The 23,348-nt window shown below is 41.0% G+C and overlaps 3 protein-coding genes across 9 annotated transcripts; 2 read left to right on the top strand and 1 right to left on the bottom strand.

The window, feature by feature from the left end:
* Window positions 1–600: 600 nt before the first annotated feature.
* Window positions 601–5,183, top strand: cldn10e (claudin 10e). The gene is made up of 5 exons (XM_054784852.1): window positions 601–1,027; window positions 1,113–1,274; window positions 3,539–3,620; window positions 3,712–3,825; window positions 3,930–5,183. Exons 1-5 carry the CDS (start codon window positions 796–798, stop codon window positions 4,300–4,302), a joined length of 963 nt encoding a protein of 320 aa, XP_054640827.1. The 5' UTR covers window positions 601–795; the 3' UTR covers window positions 4,303–5,183.
* Window positions 5,184–6,582: 1,399 nt separating this feature from the next.
* On the top strand, window positions 6,583–12,244 carry cldn10d (claudin 10d). Its single transcript, XM_054794934.1, has 5 exons — window positions 6,583–6,903; window positions 7,007–7,168; window positions 7,242–7,323; window positions 7,401–7,508; window positions 8,595–12,244. Exons 1-5 carry the CDS (start codon window positions 6,672–6,674, stop codon window positions 8,779–8,781), a joined length of 771 nt encoding a protein of 256 aa, XP_054650909.1. The 5' UTR covers window positions 6,583–6,671; the 3' UTR covers window positions 8,782–12,244.
* On the bottom strand, window positions 10,612–22,674 carry dzip1 (DAZ interacting zinc finger protein 1). Of its 7 annotated transcripts, none has more exons than XM_054794866.1 (20): window positions 22,651–22,671; window positions 21,539–21,670; window positions 20,735–21,328; window positions 19,724–19,808; window positions 19,082–19,197; window positions 18,964–19,003; window positions 17,698–17,807; window positions 17,502–17,618; window positions 17,366–17,428; window positions 17,163–17,291; window positions 16,138–16,186; window positions 16,002–16,052; window positions 15,753–15,812; window positions 15,381–15,544; window positions 14,118–14,322; window positions 13,718–13,892; window positions 13,055–13,422; window positions 12,813–12,934; window positions 12,562–12,739; window positions 10,613–12,289 (listed from the first exon to the last, which is right to left on the bottom strand). In XM_054794866.1, the coding sequence occupies exons 1-20, from the start codon at window positions 22,654–22,656 to the stop codon at window positions 12,201–12,203; spliced, it is 2,853 nt and encodes a 950-aa protein (XP_054650841.1). In that variant the 5' UTR covers window positions 22,657–22,671; the 3' UTR covers window positions 10,613–12,200. The 7 variants fall into 7 exon arrangements, with proteins under 7 accessions (XP_054650878.1, XP_054650841.1, XP_054650894.1 ...); XM_054794919.1 differs by having other exon boundaries at window positions 10,614–12,289; window positions 21,501–21,670; window positions 22,651–22,670; XM_054794893.1 differs by lacking the exon at window positions 22,651–22,671 and adding an exon at window positions 22,179–22,615 and having other exon boundaries at window positions 10,614–12,289.
* Between the last annotated feature and the right edge of the window lie 674 nt (window positions 22,675–23,348).

Raw genomic sequence — 23,348 nt, forward strand, 5'->3', positions numbered from 1 at the left:
TTAACAAAAAAGCACGTAGATGGTCTCTTGAAATAAAGCCTTCAATAGATACGAACATGGAATGGACTTACTGACTGTCCTTGCATCTACTTCAGGTCACATTCCCAATATCTGACTGTGCTGCATTCAAGCTCATGAAAGTCACACTCACCAATTCACTGCTGATGACAGAACATTAATCAGTGCCTACGCTACCTCCGCTTAAGACATTGCATGACAGTGTGTTGGAACTATGAAAGCCCTGGCACGGTGAGGTCTTGGTGAAATAACTAATAGGCACCCTTATGCCTGGGGCGGAGTAGGGACTGATGCCACAAGCAGTCTTAACTTTATTGCATAGTGCATGGAACGCGCAAAGGTCATTGTGGCAGAAATGTGCTTGGTTGTTGGTGAAATTAGCAACAGCATGGGCTATCAACAGTAACGTGAATGGTAGGTTACAACTAAAAAAAATATTCAGAAGATGTTCACATAATCTCTTGTATCTGCTGTGCTGGCAGTCCAGTGTGTGCAACAAGTCTTCGGTAATTGGAGATGCATGCTTAGACGAGCACTCTCAGCCCAGATTCAAACTGACAACCCTCTGTTGTGACCATGGGAACCTGACGGAACCTCCTCTCCCACCCACATGTACACACAGAAACTCTTGCGGGACAAATGCACAACTCAACCTTGTGCCTCCAATCGGCTCTGCATTTGACTCCTAAGCTGAGCAATTGTTGGGACTGGGATGAAACATCCTCAAGGAAACACTTTCTAGAACTGTAAGGATCCTGCTCTTGGAAAAGACCAGGGATGCGGATCCGTGTGGTCCAGATCTGGGGCTTCTTGATGACTGTGATGGGATGGATCTTTGTGGCTTGCACCATGGCCATGGAAGGCTGGAAGATCACCTCAGTTGGAGGAATGGGAGGCTCCTCCATTCTAAAGGTGGCCTGGTACTGGTCCAGTCTGTGGAGATCTTGTTTTACAGACTCGACTGCTGTTAGCAACTGCTATGACTACCCTGTGCTCTGGTCCGTGGAGGGTAGGTACCGCGCCGTGAGAGAAAGTCCAAACTCACCTTGAAGCTGATGGCTCAGTCATGTGTTTGTCTTGCTGTGTTACTCCAGGCCACATCCAGATTGTGCGAGGCCTGCTGATGGCTGCTCTCTCCCTGGGCATGTTGGGCTTTGTGCTCAGCCTGATGGGCATGGAGTGCACCTTCATTGGGGGAAAAGACAGGTCAAAATATAAGAAGATTTACACTGGCGGTTGGTGCCACATCATCAGCGGTACAGTCTTATCTTAATAAGATAAACAGTCTGAACGACGAGATTTGAGAGAACGACAAAAATTGTGCCTTTTCATAGATGCTGAGTTTTAATATGAAACAATTTGTGGTTGTAGTTTGGCCGCATGGTATTAAAAGGCATTTTAGTATTTAACTTCTTCAATATCAATATTAATAGTGTAATGATAATAACTACAAAATGTTAAGTTACTAAGGTGAAAACAAAAGTCTACAATCATTTATTCAGTATTTCATTGCGTGTCCTGTAAATGATCCTAATTATTCTTTTGGTCACTTACGGTTAGCACCCCCATTTTTCACGATATGTGTAACCGCTGCACAAAAAAGGGTGTAAATTTGTCAAAACATGCACCCTTACTGTGCTGCCTGTGCTATTATATTTCTGACGAATACACCACACGTGGCACTGTTATTAAACCCAAAACTTCAATGCGCTCTACAGAACACCCATTGTACCTTAAGGATTTACAGCCGAATGGCCGCTAAATTTGGTACGCACCTTTAGGAATTGACAAGCACGTCCGTAAAATTTGAGGAAGACTGGTTGAAAAACATGGCCGCCATCAAGCAAAACATCCACAATGTTGATTTTCGTCTCTTTTTTTCGACCACGCATACATTGGAGTTCATGTCATGTTTAGTTGCACAATTCAACATATCCGAAAAGGAGCAGAAAGAAGCAGATCTTATTTAATCCTTCCACTACTCTGTATCATAGCCATTATTAATAGTTTGTTCACTTCCTGTTTTCTATATATGCCATTTTTTAATCATGAAAGAGAATGCTAAAGATAGCATGGTAGCATGTCTTCCAAGTCATTTTTTTAGCACAATCCATCGGGGGCGCCACGAATGTGACAGGGGCTGTATCAAAAATGTGCAGAAAAATAATGCTCAGTTTTGACTGACACTGTTAAATGACCGAATGTGACATGTCCTGTTTTCACGTCCGTCCCACAAAAGGCCAAAGAAAAAGCACAACATAAGCACACCGTTAATCCCCTGACGCTTGCCGAGTTAAAGTCTTGCAAAATTGTGGACGTCATGCACAACGACGGTTCAATTTCGCAAGTTCTTGTGACTTTAGAGGGCACATTTTTCCTAAACATATTGATTATATTCCAAAACTTAACAAGCATTTCACCGCAGGTGCCTATATCGCTCTGTTTTTGAACATTCTTCTTTTAGAGTTTGCGTCTTCAGCTTTATACTTTGCAAAATACAGTAACAATGTTCTATCCATACAATGGAGGCATACTTTAAATGTATTGAACTTATAAGGCATCTTTGAGTAAATTTCCAGTATCATCTGAGTATCGCATTGCCAGGTTGAGTGTCTTGGTTTTCGGTCATCAAAATATGGTCACCCTAGTCAGAGAGGTGGTACACTCCTGATCGAAATTTTAAGACCGGTTTAAACATTGCAAGTATTTACATTTTGCACTGTTGGATCTTAAGGAGGTTCAAAGTAGAGCTACAAAATGAAAAACAAAGAAATTGGATGAGAAAAAAAATTGAGTAAGCAATTTATTGGAAACAATCATGAAACTGAAATAGGATGTTCATCAGTTGATTAAAAGTTTTAAGACTATAACTAAAAAAAAAACTGAATTCCCCCCTAAAATATTTTTCCTTGCCTTGGTTGCCAAGTGCTTGCTCATGTGGGGTTCAGTTGGTGTCTCTTTTCATTTATGAGGAGCGTGATAAACCTCCAGTACCTCACGTGTAAAGTGCCTTGAGATAACTTTTGTTGTGATTTGGCGCCTTCAGCAAAACTGAATTGAATTTCTTCTTGTTGCGTTTTGAATCTCTACTTAGAACCTCATTAAGGCCCAACAATTTTTCAACTGGTCTTAACATTTGGATCAGCAGTGTACTTTAACAATTGCTCTGCTTCTTCTCGATTTGTGATTTGTGAACATGTAAAATATTCAGAGTCACACTGCAGGTTTGAAAGAAACTAAACTAAACTCAAATACTAAACTATGTTTATCATGGTGGTTGTACTTCTTACTGCATTCAGGTTCTCAAGTAGCTCAACAGGCTACTCAGAATATTAGATGTATTAACGGTGTGCACTGAAAACTACAACCACGATAATAAACTTTGTTTTTAATGAATACCTATCACAATTTTGCATACTACTCTTCTCATAAGATTGTGCATGTGTACTGTGCGTAAGCGCGTTCCGTGAGTGTGTAACGTCTCTATTCATTTGTTTCCCTTGTCATCACGCATCTGCAGGTTTACTGTCCACAAGTGGCTATGCTGTTTATGCACAATACGTGTCAATAGAATACTTCAATCCAAACTTCGATGGACTGAAGTAAGCCAACAAGCTGCAGCAGTGGACAGAAAATGTGAGTTAAAAAGAATATGATTTTTTTAAAACTCATCCCATCCCCAAACAACCTTAGGTATGACCTTGGTACCCCGCTGTTCCTCGGGTGGGTCGGCTCCACCTTTCAAATGAGCGGTGGTGTCTTCTATCTGTGGTCGGTTTGCAAGGCGCTCTGTGGACAAGAGCAAACGTGAGTCAGGCGTACAATCCAACACTTCTTCTGTGAATATACTGTAGGCATCATGCACACAGCTTAATTGGTGCCACTCATATGATTCATTCTCTTAATTCCAGGGTAATTATCCGACCAATACCAGACCCAGAACATGACCCCAAGACCAAGTCCACCACAGAGCTCTCCTCAGTGTCAGGAATCACCTCCAAAACCAAAGTGTCCTCTGTGTCTGAGCTGTCATCAGAACGCTCGGACTTGTCAGCAATCTCCTCAGCATCAACATCTGGAGGCTCGGTCGGGTCAGAGCGTCCATCGAGGACCAAACAAATGACCGCTTCTGCCGGGTCTGTGTCAGCCTCAGAGTCCGGCCTCTTGTCCAGGTCCAGTGTGTCGGCAATGTCAGGGTCAAGCAGTGGAAGCAGTCGGTTGTCGTCGCTTTCAGGCAGCTTGAGGACTGAGAAAGCATCCTTTCTGAAGAACTCGTACATTTGAGGGGACCACAGTCATATGAATAACAGAAGTGGATGTGTGAGCTGCTCTTTTGATGTTCGCACCTGTGGCAAAGACTGAAAAACATGAAATGTCATCTTTAATGCTGGAAACCAAGACTTTTAGCAATTGAGACAAACAAGGTAGCTGAGAAACACATTAAAGTCTATTATTAAACTGCTTGTCTGGGTACATTAATCACACTAATAATAAATTGGCTGTGATGGCATAAACTGGAACATCAAGCTCACTAGAAAACCAGAAATTTAAGTCACAAACATGTACAATGTACACTGGTGTCAGGATTGTGTGCTGCGTTACTGCCATCTACTTGTTCTCTGTTGCAGCACACGCCTGAACACCTTGATGAGCTGATGGTCTATACCTGCTACTGATTACTAGATCTATTTAAGCTGTGTGTTTACTCATGTCCGGTGCCAGATTGTCCCTTTGCTACACCCTGTTAAGCTCCTTCCAGCTTGTTCTCGTGCATTGTGTTTTTGGCTTTCTGACCCATGCTAATCTCTCCTGTAAGTACCTACCTACCTACCTGCTTGACGTTCTCAGCAGTAGTTGGATTTTTTGGTACTTCTGCTAGTTTTTGTTAGCAGCTCTTTTCGTTACATGCCCGTATTTTTCCCTGCTCAGCTCTCCGTGCTAGCAGTGTTTTTTGTTACTATTCCCACGACTAGGTCCGGAGGTATTTTCGTTGTACTTTGTTCCTTGTGTTTTGTCATCCATTTTTGTATTAAAGACTTTTTCTGTTACACGGACTTGACTCTGCATTTTGGATTCCTGTATCACGGCCTTGGCCGTTCGTAACACACTGGTGCATCTAAATAGTGGAGATCTGTCATGATTACAGCTCAGCAGAAAGGTCCGCTGTCGGTGTTGTGTGGTATCAGTGTATTTTTTTGCATCCGATCAGTCATTAGAGTCACAAACCAGACATGCAATGCAATAAATGAAACACTGCTGGCCTCACAGTTTTTGTCTTGACTGGTCTTGAAAATAAACCCGGAGTCGCCAATGTCCCAGACAAGACTGAGCTAAAATACAACTGATTCCCAGATCAGGTCGAGACACCACAAAAGTTGTCCCGAGACCAAGACTAATATACTGCAACACTAGTACGTGCATTAGTTTCCTTTAAACTAATTAATTTGCTAAATGTTCATGGATCTGTTCTGTGTTGATGCAATGGATTCCCCTGCAGTCCCTCTCCGTCACATACAATCCTGCACAATGGCTGAGTTGTATTTACCATAATATGCGCCAAGCAAACAACAACCTGCTACCTGATAATGTACAACCATTTTTTTCAAAAAGATAGAAATACAACCTTAGGGAAACATTTATTTAAAACATCTCTATGCACGCACAACACTAAAAACATTTAGCATCTCAGTATGCGCAGTAAAACTATGGAATGCCTTGCACTAGGAACTCAATGTACCAGTATGAGTCAGTTTAACAAACTACTACGAACATACTGGAGTAGTAACAACTAATGGATGAATTGATAATAATCAATTCAATTAATTGACAATTATTTTGGTATTTGATTAATCATTTGACTTAAAAATGTAAATAACCTCTGATTACAGCCTCTCAAATGTGAATATGTTTTAATTTCCTGAGTGAACAGTTTAGCCTCTTTTGTGATATGCTGCGGACCAACCCACTAACTGTATGTGTTTGGTTCATATTGATTTGGTCCATCTGGGGCCTATAAACAATTAGTCAATTAATCAAAACAACAAGCTTTACATTAATGAACTAAGAAAATGATCAATAGTTGCAGCCCTAAAACATATAGCGTTTACATGGAATGAGCAGAATGCTTATTTAATACGATTTCATATGATTTAATAAGGTACTTTCCATCACACATTCTGTTTACTTACTCATTTACAAGGTTTATGTCACTTTGATCTACGATACAGTATATTCCTTGTTATTTAGTCATTGACAATGTTGTCACTCCTGCATTTATTCTTAGTCTCTATTATCTAATCGAGGTATTACTTATCATATCCAGTATTTTATTTGTCTGTTATACAGTTTTTGTCAGTTTTTACTCACCCATTTCTGAGTCTCAGGAATTGCTGGGGGGTTGGGGGGGGGACAGCCTCCTTTACTCTGGTTTGTCCGGTTTGTCTAACATGTGCCATACACAAGCAAAACAATGATGACATCAGTACTTAGTGTTTGTGGATGAGAGCGCTGGGAGAGTAAAGGATGCTTACTGGGCAAAACTATCCAAAAAGATAAGAAGTCAAACTGTGCACACAGTTTCACATCTGCAGTGGCTGAGAAGGGAGAGGAGGCCTTGGTTATTCATTAAGTTGTTTTGAGGGGTGTCACGCAGCATGAAGTACAGGACAGTGGTGATGTACATGGAGATCGGCTGCTTTGTGTCTTGTCTTTGCGGCTGGATCCTTGTGTGCTCCACCCTTCCCACAGAGTACTGGACTTTCTCAGAGGTGGGCAGCATTGTGATGACGACCTCCAACTACTACTCCAACCTGTGGAGGGACTGCATCTCAGACACAACAGGGGTGTCTGACTGCAAAGACTACCCCTCCATGCTGGCCATGCCTGGTATGACACAGCTTTGCTATCACTTATCGTCACATTTCCTTTCATTGTAAACACATCACTGTGAGACAGTGCCATACAGTCTTTATCATCTGTTTCCTTTCAGTTTTCCTGCATGCCTGCAGAGCGTTGGCTGTCTGTGCAGTCATCACCGGCTTCTTTGGAGGTGTCCTCACTCTTGTCGGTATGAAGTGCACAAAAATAGGCGGATCAGAGGTTGCAAACGCGAGAGTGACCTTTGCCGGTGGCATTACTTACCTCGTCTCAGGTAAAAATTACTGTTTGCCGACTATTGAACTTCAAAATCAGCATTTCAAAAGAACAGGATCTTTTTGTGTCAGGGTTCTGTGGTATGATCACATATTCGTGGTGGGCCAACAAAGTCATCACAGAGTTTGTAGACCCAAATTTCAGGGCACAGAAGTGAGTACGTCTGAAGAGAAAGATAATAAACCAGAAATGAAAACAATCCATCATATTCAATTTATCTCACTATTCAGATTTGAGCTTGGAGCTGCAATTTTCATTGGCTGGGGAGGCTCCATCCTTTTGCTCTCTGGTGGGAGTGTGCTGAGTTTCTTCTCTGGAAAAGAAGGCCTTCCATCAGGGTAACAATGAAATGCTTATTAATAGGGCTGTCAAATGATTAAAGGTTATCATATTAACCACCGTTTTCAAAGTAATCGTGATTAATCACCATTAGCAACTATGTCTGAAATATGCCCATTTTTTACTGTATTTTATTGAAAGAAAGATAAAAGACAGGACAGGATTATATGTATATATGTGTGTGTATATATGTATATGTGTATGTATATATGTGTGTGTGTGTGTATATGTATATGTGTGTGTATATATATGTATATATGTGTGTGTATATATGTATGTGTGTGTGTGTATATATATGTGTATATGTGTGTGTGTGTGTATATATATATATATACTGTATATGTATGTATATGTATGTATATATATATATATATAATGTGTGTGTGTATTAACAGCTCCAAATGAACTGAAAATCATGCTAAAAAATAGCACACATTTTAAATCTATTGACCTAAAACTAGTCTCTTTAATAGTAGCACATTTGAATCACACTTTAACGGCGTTATTATAAGCAATGAGGGCTTTCGTTCAAAGGCACCACGTAATGTAAGGTGAAATCACATTTCGAGTGTATTGTCTGGGATTTCCGAGCATACCTAAATGCAGCAAATTGTACTTCCGCATTAAGAGTTACAAAGTAAGTGATACAAATATCCACTTATTGTTTTTCTTTGTCTTTCTGTTTATTTAGATCACACATACACGCATAAAAAGACGTTGTTGTGATGTTAGGAGTGTCCGTGAATGCATCTCGCGGTTGTCTCGAAACAATGACGAAGTGTCGTTCCATGGCGGAACAGACTAGAAAAGTGTGAATTACACTAGTGTTGATGTGTTCAGGCCAGAAAAAGTAATAAAACAGCGTCAGACTCTGTGGGGAGCTACACGTGCTGTGTTGTCATAACAGAGGCGTGGCTTAACATTAATTACAGTAAAAAAAAATAAAATCATGTAATTAATGAAATATATTAGTTAGCGCCGTTAACGCGCTATTTTTGACAGCCCTACTTATTACCAATCATACTAAGTGAAAAAAAACCCTGACAGCTGACACATTCTTTTGGTTTATTTCTTATCACACACAGTTCCTCGAAAAGGCCACGGAGACCAGCCACTTATGCCACAGCTAGGACCCGAAGGACCTACATGCTGCCACACACCTCATCCAGGGTAACTCTGGGGCCACCGCTGTTCTACCAGGGCAGGAATAGTCGACCAAGCAGACCGCCAACAAAGACGACTCGCACCTTCAGCAGGGACGACTTTGTCTGAGCAAAAGGGACATTCAGACTTTTTCCATACCTCACAGGTACAGGCGGTGCAGATCTTGCGTGGTGAACACAGGACTTGGGCTGCTTCATTCATCTGAAGTCAGTTGATAGTCTCCAAATGAATGTTTACTGACTTTGTAGCGTAGGTTACAGAGCGTATTATGCAATATTGTCACTGAATGCAGGCATTAAAATGGCAGGATAATAAAAATATTTTCACCTCCGAAAAGCAGTCTGTACCGGTCACATTCGCCCCAAATAGCGTATACCCCAATTCATCCCAAACATGCGCAATGGGTGACATGTTCAGTGGGTATGCTGTCCTGTGTTGCCCACGGTGGCCTGTGGCGGTTCTGGCTTGCATGACGCCCTGGGCGGACCGAAGCTGTGCCGCACCCAAACCCCAATACTGTAGTAATTTACTTTTTTTACCTTGTACTGTAATTAACTTGAGGACCGAAGCCCAGCGGTACCCGCCCCCTCGCGACTCTGATCCACATCACGTGGTGGACTTTTAAGCAGAGAGCTGCTACGAGTTGCTACTAGTTGGGGGCGCGAGTATCCGGCCTGACTTGATGAGGATACGATGAGCGCTGAGCATTAGTAAATAACATTTTTTGTTCTTTCCCCCCGCGGCGCCCCCTAGCGAATGCCGCCCTGGGCGATTGACCATGTGGCCCATAGCAAGAACCGGGTTCTAGTATGGGCAGGTCCATGTTATGGACGACTATAGGTGCATTTTATTGATGGCATTTTGAATGCAGATTGATATCGTGATGAGACCCTAAGGCCCATTGTTATGCCAACATCCCAGTTCTGGCATGGCCAGCAATATACGTGTCACCCTTTTGGGATGCTCTGGATTAGTGTAAACAGTATTTCCCCAAAACATGAGAAGTGCATATTTTGGAGTGGCCTTTTTATTGTCGTCAACCTAAGGCTCACCTGTGCAATAATCAGCTGTCTAATTGGCATCTTGATATGCCACACCTGTGAGGTGGATGAATTATGAACGTCACTCACTAACTCAGAATATTTGAGTGACAGGCTGCTCGTGTACATAGAAATTGTTTTAGATCTTCGATTTCAGCTCACTTAAAATGGGAGATAAGTGTTGAATTTATATTTTTGTTGAGTGTACTTTTAAAAGTCAAGAACTGTAAAAGGTCAAGAGGGATAGAGCACTCTTGAAATTGATATTGCAGTGTGATCAGAGAAACATGAAACATTTTGTTGCAAACAGAAACATGCTGAGGAACAAATATGCAAATTAACTGCCAACAATTTGACAAGAATCAAATGCTAAGCTTCCATGAAGCTCTTATCCTCCATGGCGGTCATGTTCCAGAACTGCAACATACCTGAGTTGTCCAGACGTAGGTGTTCAGTACTCACTGACGTGGCCAAAGTAAGAAAGGCTGAAAGCCCACCACCACTAGAACAATACACAGTGGAAACATCAACACTGTGCCAACAAATACCTGAAGACAGATTTTTCAAAGGTTTCAAGGACTAATGAAATGTGAGTAACTCTTGACAGGTCCAGATGGATGGGGCCATAGCTGGATCAGTAATGAGCACAGAGCTCCAGTTCCAATCAGAAGCCAGTAGGTTGGAGGTGTGTACTGCTAAAGGTGAGCTGGTTCGACCTTCTCAGGTTGAAGGCTGACACTCCACAGTGTGGTTAGCCAATAAAGACCTTAAAGATGAAAGACATGGCCGTCTTCCTCATCTGACTTAAACCCTATTTACGATGACGGAAAAGAGTTAACAAATGTTGCTGACGGTACTGCAAAACACTCTCCAAAATGAGAGCTTGAATTGACTAAAATGTCATATACAGTGGTGTGAAAGTGTTTGCCCCTTTCCTGATTTCTTTTTTTTTTGCTTGTTTGTCACACTTAAATGTTTCAGATCAAATATTTAAATATTAGTCAATGACAACACAACTGAACATAAAATGCAGTTTTTGAATGAAAATGTTTATTATTAGGAAAAAAAGATCCAAATCTTTATGGCCCTGTGTGGAAAAAGTGATTGCCCCCTAAAGCTAATAACTGGTTGGGCCACCCTTAGCAGCAACAACTGCAATCAAGCATTTGCAATAACTTGCAGAGTCTCTTACAGCGCTGTGGAGGAATTTTGGCCCACTCATCTTTGCAGAATTGTTGTAATTCAGCCACATTGGAGGGTTTTCCAGCATGAAGCACCTTTTTAAGGTCATGCCACAGCATCTCAATAGGATTCAGGTCAGGACTTTGACTAGGCCACTCCGAAGTCTTCATTTTGTTTTTCTTCAGCTGTTCAGAGGTGGACTTGCTGGTGTGTTTTGGATCATTGTCCTGCTGCAGAACCCAAGTTGGTCTCAATTAACCTCAGTTTAGTTCTGTTTTAACGGGGGTGGGCAATGGGGAGAAAGCCCCCTTGTCACACAGGGCTCATGTAGGTTTGGATTTTTTTCACCCTTAATAATAAAAACTTTCATTTAAAAACTGCCTTTTGTGTTCAGGTGTTGTCATTGACTAATATTTAAATTTGTTTCATGATCTGAAACGTTTAAGTGTAACAAACATGTAACAAAAAAAACCACTTCTCCACACCACTGTACCTCACTTCTAAATTGGATATTTGTGTGTAAAAAAATCCTTTAATCCATTGAAGAATAAGGATTGAAGAATCACTTTTTAGCGGTACTGTATAACCTTTCTTTCTATTTACAACGCACAACAAGCACTAACTGACATAAAGCGAAAACTGATTGAGGTTTGTATATTTGTTCAATAATTTACAAACACGATATTAATCAAAAATACAGAAGTGGCTTTATTTAAAATGTGTCTTTTGCATTTCCTGCCCACCTTGTGACAAATTCTACTACCAACTCCAATTACTGTTGGTTGTTGGGAGGACCAGCAGCAGAGACATACACCGTCCAGAAAGCAAACAAACTAGCTTCCTAATGCCTTTTCCCTTTCAACCACTAAAACGTGACATACATGCATAAAAATCTAAAAATCTTGCTTCTTGTAATTTTTTAACAAGTGTGAATCCTTCACTTCCTCATGTATTGCTTGTAAAAATATCTCTACATAGAAAAATACATCATGACTTCATTTAACAAAAGGATTATAAACATGTGCTGTACATTTTTACAGGTTACTTAGTTATGTGTGCCTTGGCACTGGTGATGAAAACAAAGTGGGGAGTTGGCACAGGGGATGAGGTAATATTGTAAATACTAAGCTAACCTAAGATGATTTTGTTTCTCAATTACATTTTTAAAAAAAATAAACTTCCGCTCTTATTTGAGGTTCTATGTTTTGGTTGCTCAGTGAGATGGGTGTGAACAATAAAACTGGGTGTTGTTTGTGGCTCTTGCATTGTGACAGAAGTTGCCTGAGTTGATGAGTGTTGTTTGTGTTAATTGTTTAAATCCTCTGAGTCACAGATATCACTGAGGTAACACAGGCTGCTCTTCAAGGTGCTCCCTGTTCCGCCTTCAGTCAAACCTAACAAGCACAAGAAAATAATGCATCATCTAATGAGAAATTGACAGGGCAATATAAACCCTCGAATAGCATTCATTGAAATTATTGGAAAATTGCAATTTTGTTTATTCTATTTCATTTCAGAACTTTATTTTTGTAGTTTGATAGCTCTCAAAAACATTTTGCTATCATATTTACAATGATATACTGTACCTGACAGCCTTCTAGTGAGGCGTGCGGCGGCCATTTTGATTTAAGTGATGGTTACCAAATGTGGTAGCAGGGGCACTAACCTGATCTGGGATCCTTTCCCTGGGAGGTGTCTCTTCCCGTGGAGGTGTCCCACACACTGGTGCTGGCTGAGTCAAGGCTCCTTACAGCAAATCCGGAGTTGTGTGATGCTTTAAATTTTCCTTGTTTCTCCTCAAGAAAGGAATCTGCATCCTCACTGCTGTCTTCCACATCTGAGGACTGTCCACATATTCCACAATTAACTCTGTGCAGATTATACGCATTAAACAATGGCTTTCACTGCTGGGCTCACCACAAATTCCTGAACCTCATCTTTTCTCTCCGGTAAGATCCTCACGCCCCCTGCTGGTTTCTTTGACACTGTATTTGCAACCTGTCTCTCAATTTTCTTTGCCAGGTCACTGATTTTGTTGTCTAAAATTGCATAGCGAGTACATGAAAGGCGTCAGTGTAGAACCATTCCTGAGTAAACTACACATTCATTGTATTCATTTTAAATAAATGATAATCATAAGGTTATTTGGGACAGCTTACCTTTAGCAAAGTTTGACTTTTCTACATTGCCATTCTGGTCTTTAAAAGTCGGCAGCTGCCTGGGGTCAATCTCCTGCAGCTCACTGACATCTGACACCTCCTCCTCATCATCATCATCATAATCGTGCTCCAGCTTTGTAACGGTTGTCTTGGTTACACCACCAACAAGGTGTTTGTTGGAGGGCAAGTGCCTGGCTGGAGCTGACTTTGCCTGTATCACATTTGATTTTACTGCAGTGATTTGGACAGCTTCCCCCTTATTCATTCTGGCCTGCATTTTGCCCCATTGAAGTTGAGGAGGCTCATCCTCATCCTCCATGTCTCTGTCCTCATCTTCTGAATTCTCTAAGGAACTGAAAGGGGGAGTCCTAAGAAAAAAGAAACAATGCATACTTTGAAATGTAGCACTCATCAACCTGTCTATTTGTTTTACATTGTAAAGAACAACCAATCATACACACTGACATGTTGAATATGAATGTTTATGATTGAAACGTTAAAAAGTTGGCTATTTAATATTATAATTACACAAGATATTTTTTTCTGAACGAGAAATCTTGTCATTTTTCAATCTTGCAAGATTTTGTGACACAAGATCTTGTGACAACCCTAATGATAATTATTTGAAACATTCACTTCCGCTTATCAAAGGATTTGATTTACTTGAGAGTGAGGTCTCTCAAAGCAGCTTTCTGGCTGGGAGTGGATGTCTTTGGTTGGGTGGTGGTCCTAACTCTTGGTGCTGGCTGGGGTGTCTTGGCCTGCCGAGCGACACCTTCAGCGACACTCTGTGTTGCCCTGGAGGGCAAGCTGCTGGATCGAGGCCGAGACTGCAACACTAAAAACAAGAGAAACACAAATAATTATCCTGACAATAACTTGTGTCTTTAGTTTGTGAGGTGCTTTCAGAGATTTGACTAATACAGCCACAGTGATTGCTAACAAGATAGCGGGATTAAGCGTGCTGTTCAGTCATTGTGTGAGAGTACTTGTTGAGTCACATAAAGACCTTACAAGAGGTGATGTCATTTTATAAGAAGCAAACTAAATGACTTCATCATACCCTGAACAGAGTGTCTGGTTCTGCCAGGAGATTGGAGTTCAGGATTTCTGCTCTTCCTTTGAAGGCCCAGCTTCTGATCCACAGAGCTGCATATGTTGTCACGATGCTTCCAAAAGTCAGGCATTTGCTTTGCAAGGATCTGTTGCTTCATACGCCTATTAGCCAGGATGGATTTCAGGTCCTTGGTCTTCAGTTTTCTCTGATCCTGAGAAAGGAGGTTCAGAGAATATTAAAGACATTTTTATAAAGTTCTATTTGACATTGTGATAGGTTACCTTCAGCAAGGTTAATTAAGTCTGTTTGAGTGCAACTTTCCTTCTACAGTTTTTCATATACCCACTGGGATGTGTCAAGCTAGGCAGCTACTCTTACAGTGATGTTTCTGCTAAACTTTGGCGAGAATCCTTATGGTTGATGACATCATATAAACTTACTGAAACTGACCAAACTGAAAGGTGACAATTTATTGCCGCTAAATCTGATGTGATTATTTGGCAACCATGTCAATAGTTTCATGGAAAATCCCACCCATCACATCTCCCTCAAATATTGTCAGAGAAGGCGGTAATTTGTTGCGCTCCAGTAGAATCTTAATTATTAAATGAATATGTTCTTCAATCCCATGATCAGTGTACGTAAACTTCTGACCGCAGCTGTATATGTAACATCCCTTTCTATTTAATATTGCTCTCTAAACTGGTCATTGCTAACTCTATGATTATAAAAATAATGGCGTTTGCATGCTTTCACCGTGCATGCGTGGGTTTTCTCTGGCTACTCTGGCTTCCTCTCAGGTCCCAAAAACATGCATCTCATGCTAACTGGCGACTGTAGATTGTCAATAGGTCTGAATGTGAATGATTCTTTAGCTGTCGGCTACGTCCACACTGCAGTGTAGGATGCTGATTTTTTTGTTAAAATCTGGTCTTTTCATGTAGTTGAGATTACCAAAAAAAAAAAAAAAATGCGACTTGCATTTATGTGTAATATGAACGCGTTTGGGAAGTGACATGCATACCCAAAAAATACAACACCACGTGCATCTGAGTGTGTCTGCGCAGGTAAGGATGGCTTCTCCTTGCGCATTTGAGACAATTTCAACAATTTTCTGCAACAAAAATCAGAATTGACCTGTAGTGTGAACGTAGCCAATGTATTTCGTTATTGACTGGTGATAAGTCCATGGTGTACCCTACCTTTTGCCCGAAGTCAGCTGTGATAAGCTCCAGCTCAGCCATGACCCTAAAGTAGGCAATAGCTTACCTGCTTTACTCCCAGACTCTCCAGCTCCGTCATTAGAAGCTGTTCAAGATGTCGCCTGATTTCTTTCTTGTTGGGGTTCCTTTTAATGGACATCATGTGTTTCTTTTCTGGAACACGTTGAGTCTTTTTCTCCACTGGTCTCTTCTCAGGGACACTGGTCAGGTCTGTAAAAGATTTAATTGCTCATTTATTGACAGTTAAGGTCTAGAGGTGCTCGGGAAACCGACATCAAAATAAAAAGTAAAAACAAAGAGATGGTTTCAGTCACAACAAAGCTGAAAATGTGTCTCCTGAACAGATTGAAGCTTTTGATGTTCCATGCAGACAACATGCAGTCGACCAACTCTGCTAGAGTTTCAGGTTCTGTTTTACCTTCCTCCTCTTCTGACAGCTCCTGTATAGGATCCAGCTGAGGAGCAGAGATGGGCTCCTCTAACAGAGCAGCACATGAGGTCAAAAGGACATTGGAAGTTGGGGAGATAAAATAGTGGTTATATGAGAAGCGGGACGGGAGGGGAGTGGCTATATTCCTTCAATAATCCGTCATGCAACAGAGCCATGCTCAAACACTCTAGGAGTGATCAAGCGCATGTTTACGTCATGATTTGGTTCAGAACTCACCAAGTACAACTTTCTTTGGTTTCGGCTCTGGAGCCGGCGTATTGGCCAACACTGAAAAACAGAGAATGAGATGACTGAATTCAGAATCACACTGGCCCTTTCCGGATGAGCTCTTTATTCTAAAGAGAATCTTTACCTGGGACTTTCACTACTTTAGTGAATGGATTTGAAGATATGTTCTGTATCTGTAAGATGAATAAAATACAGTAAAAACAGTGATAGATAAGACACCTGCCTACATTAACAAATTGATGGTGCTCTCAGTACAAGAGCTGCACAGATAAACCCGAAATGACTCATACCCTGGCCTCATACCAGTGGACTCGCTGCCGCACGCACATGGCAGTTCAAAGTTTATAAACGTCTAAACTTTGCATAGAAACACGCCCAGAAATGTTGCTCAGATTGAAGTTACAGATGTCTGCCATCTCCTGGTGTAAAGTATCACCTCCATGAGGCATCAAATTTGCAGAAATGGCTTGTTACATTCAGCCATGTTGCTTGTCGCAATTTTGCGACTTTTGCACAATTTAATGCAGCTATTGCATTGGGTCTCATCAAATTTGAGCCAACTCAGTGGGATTTAATGTAGGGATGTTCCGATCCACATTTTTTGCTTCCGATCCGATCCAATTTTTTTATAGTCTTGCCGTCCTGATCCGGTATCGATCGTTTTTTTTTGTTTGTTTGTTTTAATAATAATAAGCTTTTGTTACAAACATGAATTTGTGGAATTTAATAAGGTTATAAAAATAGCTCTTCAAAGCATTAAACATAATGCAAACAAAGTATTGCTGAATTTACTTTTTTATTACACAGCATGACCAACAATATTGTTTGGCTTTTCTAGCAAACCTCTGTGAGTCAAGTCCCTAATCAAATAAAAGACAAAATTGGAAAAAATGGGCATGCAAAATACTTTTAGGGTAGGACTAACCATTTGACATGGTTATAGATCAATTTGTGGTGTGATTTAGAATATGGAACTATTACAGGAAAACTATCAACTTCCTGCGGATTAAGCCAACATACAGTATAATCATCATATCACTCAGCTCATGGAGCAAATACAGGATATCCTGAACAAGGGCTGAGCTTCCACTCTGCTTCCCCTCAGTACACACTCTTAGTGTACACTGATAAATGTGAAACATTGTTAACCTGCTCCTTCTGAGTCTGGATGATTTGCTCCTTCTCCTGCAGCCTCCTATGCATCTCCTGAAGCTGCCTCAGGTTGTGCTCCTGGTGCTCTGACATGGCAAACTGTAATTTGTCCAACTCTGTCTGCAACTAACAGGACAATACATTTTCAAGGAGGCTGTTTCTCTCAGGCCTATTTTAAAAAGCTGCAGAAAATGTTGTACCTCGTTCTTTTCTGATTCGTGAAGAGTCTTTATTTTCCCCAGCCTGGACTCCCACTTTTTGTCCTAGAAGCGGATGTTTAGAATATATTTCTGTGTGAAGACATTCACATGCAGGATACAAAATATTTATGTATACCTGCTGCTTTTGTTGCTGCTCCAGCTTTTGAATGGCTTGCATCTGTACCACTTCTAATGCTTTAAAATGATCAAGTTCTTTTAGCAGGTCTTTGTCCTTGGATTGCTGCTTTTCATCCTGAAAGTACAAAAGACATGACATGATAGGTATGTTGTGGAACGGAGACGAGAAGATCTTTGTCATATTTTTGTCTTGCCTCCGCCGTTCTAGCTTGTCGGATGTGATGGTGTTGAACAATGTCCTTTACGTTTTTGATCTCCTGTTTAAGGCTTTCGATCTGGGATTTATTTTCTTTCTCTCTCATCTCTGAAAACAGAGTATATAAAATGATGTAAATGTTTTTTGTTTTCGCATTTTCACATACAGTACAGTGCAAGTTTCAGGCCACCACTATGTCAATGTTTTACTGACATTTTTCACAGCAATCATTTTGACACAGTAAAAGAGTAAATAGAAGGACAGAACCAATTTCACAGCAACTCAGCAGCAATTTAGTAGGATTACACTCAAAACACAAAACTGATTTCCACCAAACGTTGTAGAGGGGGGTCACATGAAACAAGGAAGAAGCCATTACATGTTTGTGAGGATCTGGATAAAGAGGAATGCAGTAATCCCTTGTTTATCACAGTTAATTGGTTCCAGACCGGACTGTGGTAAATGAATTTCTGCCAAGTAGGATTTCATATTTGTATTATTTAACTTTTTTATGCTTGAAAATGCTTAATTTAGGTAAAACATACATACAACTTGCTTAAATCAGGCACAAAACAGCATGAATTAATATATGTTTGAAAAACCCTGCGATTGGCTGGCGACCAGTGTACCCCGCCCCTCGCCCAAAGTCAGCTGGGATAGGGGTCCAGCATACCCCCGCGACCCTAATGAGGATAAGTAGCAGAGAAAATGGATGGGTGGATGGTTCCAGACCTGACTGTGGTAAGTGAATTTCCACCAAGTAGGATTCTTGATCTATAAATGGAATGTTTTCATAGTGAGACCATAAAAAAACGTTTACAACCTTCTATATACATTTTTAACATTATTAGAGCCCTCTCGACATGAAATTAACATCCCTATAGTCACCTTTACAATCATATTACCCAAATATAGTAGACATAATAACAGTGTAGAGTGTATTTCTGTTTGTCTAAAATAATCCACACCTGTTTATTCATCTTTATCCAGATCCTCACCAACATTTAATGGCTTCTTCCTTGTTCCATGTGGCCCCACCACCCCCATAACTGTTGGTGGAAATTGGTTTTGTATTTTGAGTGTAATCCGACTAATTCTGTCTGTCCTTCTATTTACTTGTTTATTGTGTCAGAATGTTTGTTGCAAAAAATGGCATTAAAACATTAAAATTAGTGTTGGCCTAAATCTTTGGCACAGTACTGTACATTTTCACAAAATGTCATCATCTCCGTCTGCTAGGCTGCCTTATTGCGAGCTGACTCACGTAGCTCATTCTCTTCTATGTGTCTTTGTAGCTTTTGATTCTGTGGAGAAGAATAACTGCTTTCACAATGTAGTCCAGAAATGACTTCAAATAAAGCAGCTCCTCCATACACTCTTACTTCAGATGTTTTGGCCTCCAAGATCTGCTGCTGCTGAACAATCTGCTCCTTCAGAATGTTCATCTCTATTTTGAGGGCTTGGATCTGAGATTTTTCCTCGCTGTTTGATTGTAACTCTGGAAAAAAAACCCATTACAAAACATTAAGGTTATGCATAAAGATATTTAGACTGTTTGAAAATACTGATCAAACCTAAAGTGGTGTGAAAAAGTGTTTGCCCCATTCCTGATTTCTTTTTTTTTTTTTTTTGCATGTTTGTCACACTTAAATGTTTCACATCATCAAACAAATGTAAATATTAGTCAATGACAACACAACTGAACACAAAATGGATTAAAAAAATCCAAACCTACATGGCTCTGTGTAAAAGTGATTGCCCCCTAAACCTAATAACTGGTTGGGCCACACTTAGCAGCAACAACTGCAACCAAGGGCCATGTAGGTTTGGATTCTTATTTCTTCCTTATTAATAAAAAGTTTCATTTAAAAACTGTATTTTGTGTTCAGTTGTGTTATCATTGACTAATATTAAAATTTGTTTGATGATCTGAAACATTTAAGTGTGACAAACATGCAAAAAATAAGAAATCAGGAAGAGGGCAAACACTTTTTCACAGCACTGTATGTGACTGGTTGACTCACGTATATCATTCTCGTCAGGGTGGCGTCGCTGCATGTGACTCTGGAGAAAGGAAGGGTTGAGGAAGGTCTTTTCGCAAAACGCACACTAAAAGACACAATGCAAGCACAAAAGCAAAACAGAGCTCAAGTTAATCAAGTCTCAGGCATAAGGAGATGTTTGTCAGCATTTGTCTTTTCTAAATATAAACAATAAGAAGGCATTCTGAAAGATGTCATTTTTTCACAAAAGCCACAACAGTCTAGAAATAAACTGTACAACTGTATGACAAACATGACAAATGCCAGCTGTCCTCAGAAGACACATGTATCCTCTATTAATTATTCAGCAGACACTGTTAGCTGAGCTGCCCCTGCACACGTAGAAACCATTCGCTGTCATGACACACACTATCTGTTGCTTTGGCAACAGCTTGCCCAGGTCAGAGGCAGCCCTGTACTTGAGGACCAGGTGGGAGCAGTTTTTGATTGTGCTATAAATATCCCAATTGAAACTGAATGCACCATGCTATTATGTACTACATAGAGTTGTGCAAATAAACAAGTTACAAAGTAAGTTTCATTTGGGGACAAAATCATGTATTAAAGTGAAGAGTGGTCGGGGAGTGCCAGGGAGGCAGGTTCAATACCACTTGTCCCCCCTGTGTAAGTGGATTAAAAGCCCAATTGTCACCAGAACTGACCATCTGCTAGCAGCTATAAATGTAAACGTTTTTAGAAATGAAGCTTATTTTACTCATTCCCAAACAGGGACAGGAGGTTTTACAAGTCGTTAAGTCACAAAAAAAAATATGCTCGGTGCTTTATTATTTCTGTTCAATTCTGCTATTATTTACACCAACACTGGTTGTGAAAAGCTCTGAGGGAACAATAGACAGGCTGGGGTGCTGAGGAGGAAGGAGGAGGAGTGAGAGGGGGAGGGATTTAATGATGGAGGTAACTGCCGGTTTGCCTCTGCCATGACTAAAAACTGTTAAAAGAACCTATAGGAATAATGCAGTGTGTCTACAGTACCTTTTGACTGTTCATGAGTTGTGGTGCAAACAGAGTTTGCTGATTGCGTATGATCTTCTTCCTGTTCTTAAGCTCCGTAGTCATTGCCTTCATGCTCTCCTCCTGCTTCTTTAACTGAGCCAGTAGCTGCTCCTGCTGCATGCTGGCGCTCGCTAGCCTCTCCTCTGCCGATTGCAGGTTGAATGTAAGAAATTCCTGACAGTGAAGGAGCCATTCCACTGTCAGCTGGGCCAACTGGAGGATCTTAATGAGAGCTCGGTCCACAGGGCTCTGACAGCGCTGACACCGCTCCCCATCCAAACTGCAGAAGGTCACGGTACTTATGTGCTCCTGAAGGACATCCACATCTAGCTGGCTAATCACCATGTCGATATCTATGGCGTGGATCCTCCGCCAGTCCACACTCTCCCTGCGCTGGCGGAACCTGAAAGGCAGAATGGTGGGTGTAGCACTGGATGGAGCCATGCCTGGTGCAGGCTGTCCCCTTGCAGAATATTGGCTAAGAGGGGAATTCAAAAGGGATGGAATCCCTGCTGATGAATGGTTCCCCTGGGTGTCACTGCTGTAGGGGTAATAGACGCCGTCCTGAAATGGCTGAAAAAGACAATAAACACCACCATTTACGGTACATCTGGCTAGGCATGCAAACATGAACACTTCATAATAGCACCAAGTGCCCTATTTTCTCGACACAATCTTGAAGACTGACATACAAAAGCTTGCACAAGAATTTGCTTGGCAACCATGCACGTAAATTTCAATCTACCTATTCGGGCTTCCCTGGTCCAACCGAGCGGTCCTTACCATCTCCGAATCATGAGGACCCACACGGAGATCACAAATCGAGGAGCCGTCGTTTCGTTCTGGTTCCGCCCTCTCGTAGACACCAGGACAAACGCCGAAGCCGCGTTGCCGTGGAAACAGAAACGAGCTTCCCTAGAGAGATAAATGTTATCAAAACACAACGCAGTGTTTCCCCACCAGCAACGGTTCAACAGCGTCCTGTGGGAGAGACTTTGAACAGATCTCACTGCTCAGAAAAGATATAACAACATCCATTATTTCACGTTAACAAAAGCTAGCTTACCTGCTATGCCGGAGGACATTTATCGAAAATGGTCGTCGAGTTTGCTCAACTAGTACCGCTAATCTCCCGAACAATACTATATTCTACGTTTAGTGCTCGCATGACTGCCACGTGAACAATAGAGTGCATGTTTAAACTTGTCCAAGGAGCGCCAGTAAAGTCGGAAGGTACTATGAATTAGAAGCCCTGTTGTTGATGTGCTTCTACAGAGAAACAGCCATTTCATAACGGAGATTTGAGTTCGCTTCCACGGGCAACAATCACAACCATCATGTAAAAAAAATGCATTATGCAGCTCCAACCGCGAAAAGTTGAGTTAATCGGCTACCGGTAAGCGTAGTAAAAGACAAAACTTACAGTCGTGGTAGTCAACGTTTATAATTAATGCAAAGACTTTGGAAAAGTTTTCCCCCCATTGTGGACCCGAAGAATTTCGGGGTGACTCACGTGCTCACTTCCGGTGCCTTCAAAGTAAATCAAAATACCCTATTTAAAATGATTAGAAGTACCACTGGGAAGTACATTGTGAAACGGCAAGTTTATTTAAAGTCCGATGTCGTAAATCTTTGTATTATTACTCATGTTAACATGGTCACTGTCAGTAGTATTCCCCCCCATTTCTGTAAACCCAACTTCATTTACATTTACGTACGTATAATATTTGTATTAAATTAACAGAAGAGTGGTAAAGTCGGTTAGTTAGATAAGCGTTTAACACTGAAGTCCGTTTCGAAAGATAAGACTTTAAAACTGAAGTCAGTTTCGAAAACGTTCAAAATGCATCAACGCTTGCCGATGTTTACCACGCAACAGGCATCACTACACTTACATTCATGGCCTTTTTTCAAAGTTGTTCCACTGATTTTGGGGGGTGACGTACATATTTTCGTACACTTCCGGTACCTTCAAAGTAAAACCAGATGATGATGAATTCTTCCCTCCATTTTTTCAGAGTCGAATGTTGTGTAATTTGCCATTTGTTTCTTTTTATGACGCTGCTTTTTCATTGATCCATAAGTCTGACCTAAGTACTTGGCAATGAACTTACTTCCTCGCTCTTTGAAAAGAATCGTTCTATTAATAAATTAAATGATCTGGAACCCAACAAATGAAGTTGCAGTACACGTCATAGAAAAGCACTTGTCATATCAAATACGACCAGAAGGGGTCAGTACTGTGTAAGGCTTGTGTTTGGTCTTTTCTTAGTGCTGCAAAATGATGCTTGTGCAAATGCTGTAATGTAATGTACATGCACATACAATAAACTAGCCATATGCTTTCCTGTGATCCTAGACAAGCACAAGATATAATAATATAGCCTACACAACAACACATTTAGTGAAGCTGAGATTATTATTTTCAAGTCATATGCTGTCAAGACAACATCGGGGACATGAACTCTTCATCAGAGTCCCACAGCTGGAACAAGCCGACTGTGCGTCTTATGCCCAGCCTGTTCTCAGACTGCCTCAGTCGAGTGTTGATAAATAGGGATATTAATTCCTGCAGACAAGAGAAGCAGAGTCG

Source organism: Dunckerocampus dactyliophorus, chromosome 1, assembly GCF_027744805.1.
Source record: "Dunckerocampus dactyliophorus isolate RoL2022-P2 chromosome 1, RoL_Ddac_1.1, whole genome shotgun sequence".
Lineage (NCBI taxonomy): Eukaryota > Metazoa > Chordata > Actinopteri > Syngnathiformes > Syngnathidae > Dunckerocampus > Dunckerocampus dactyliophorus.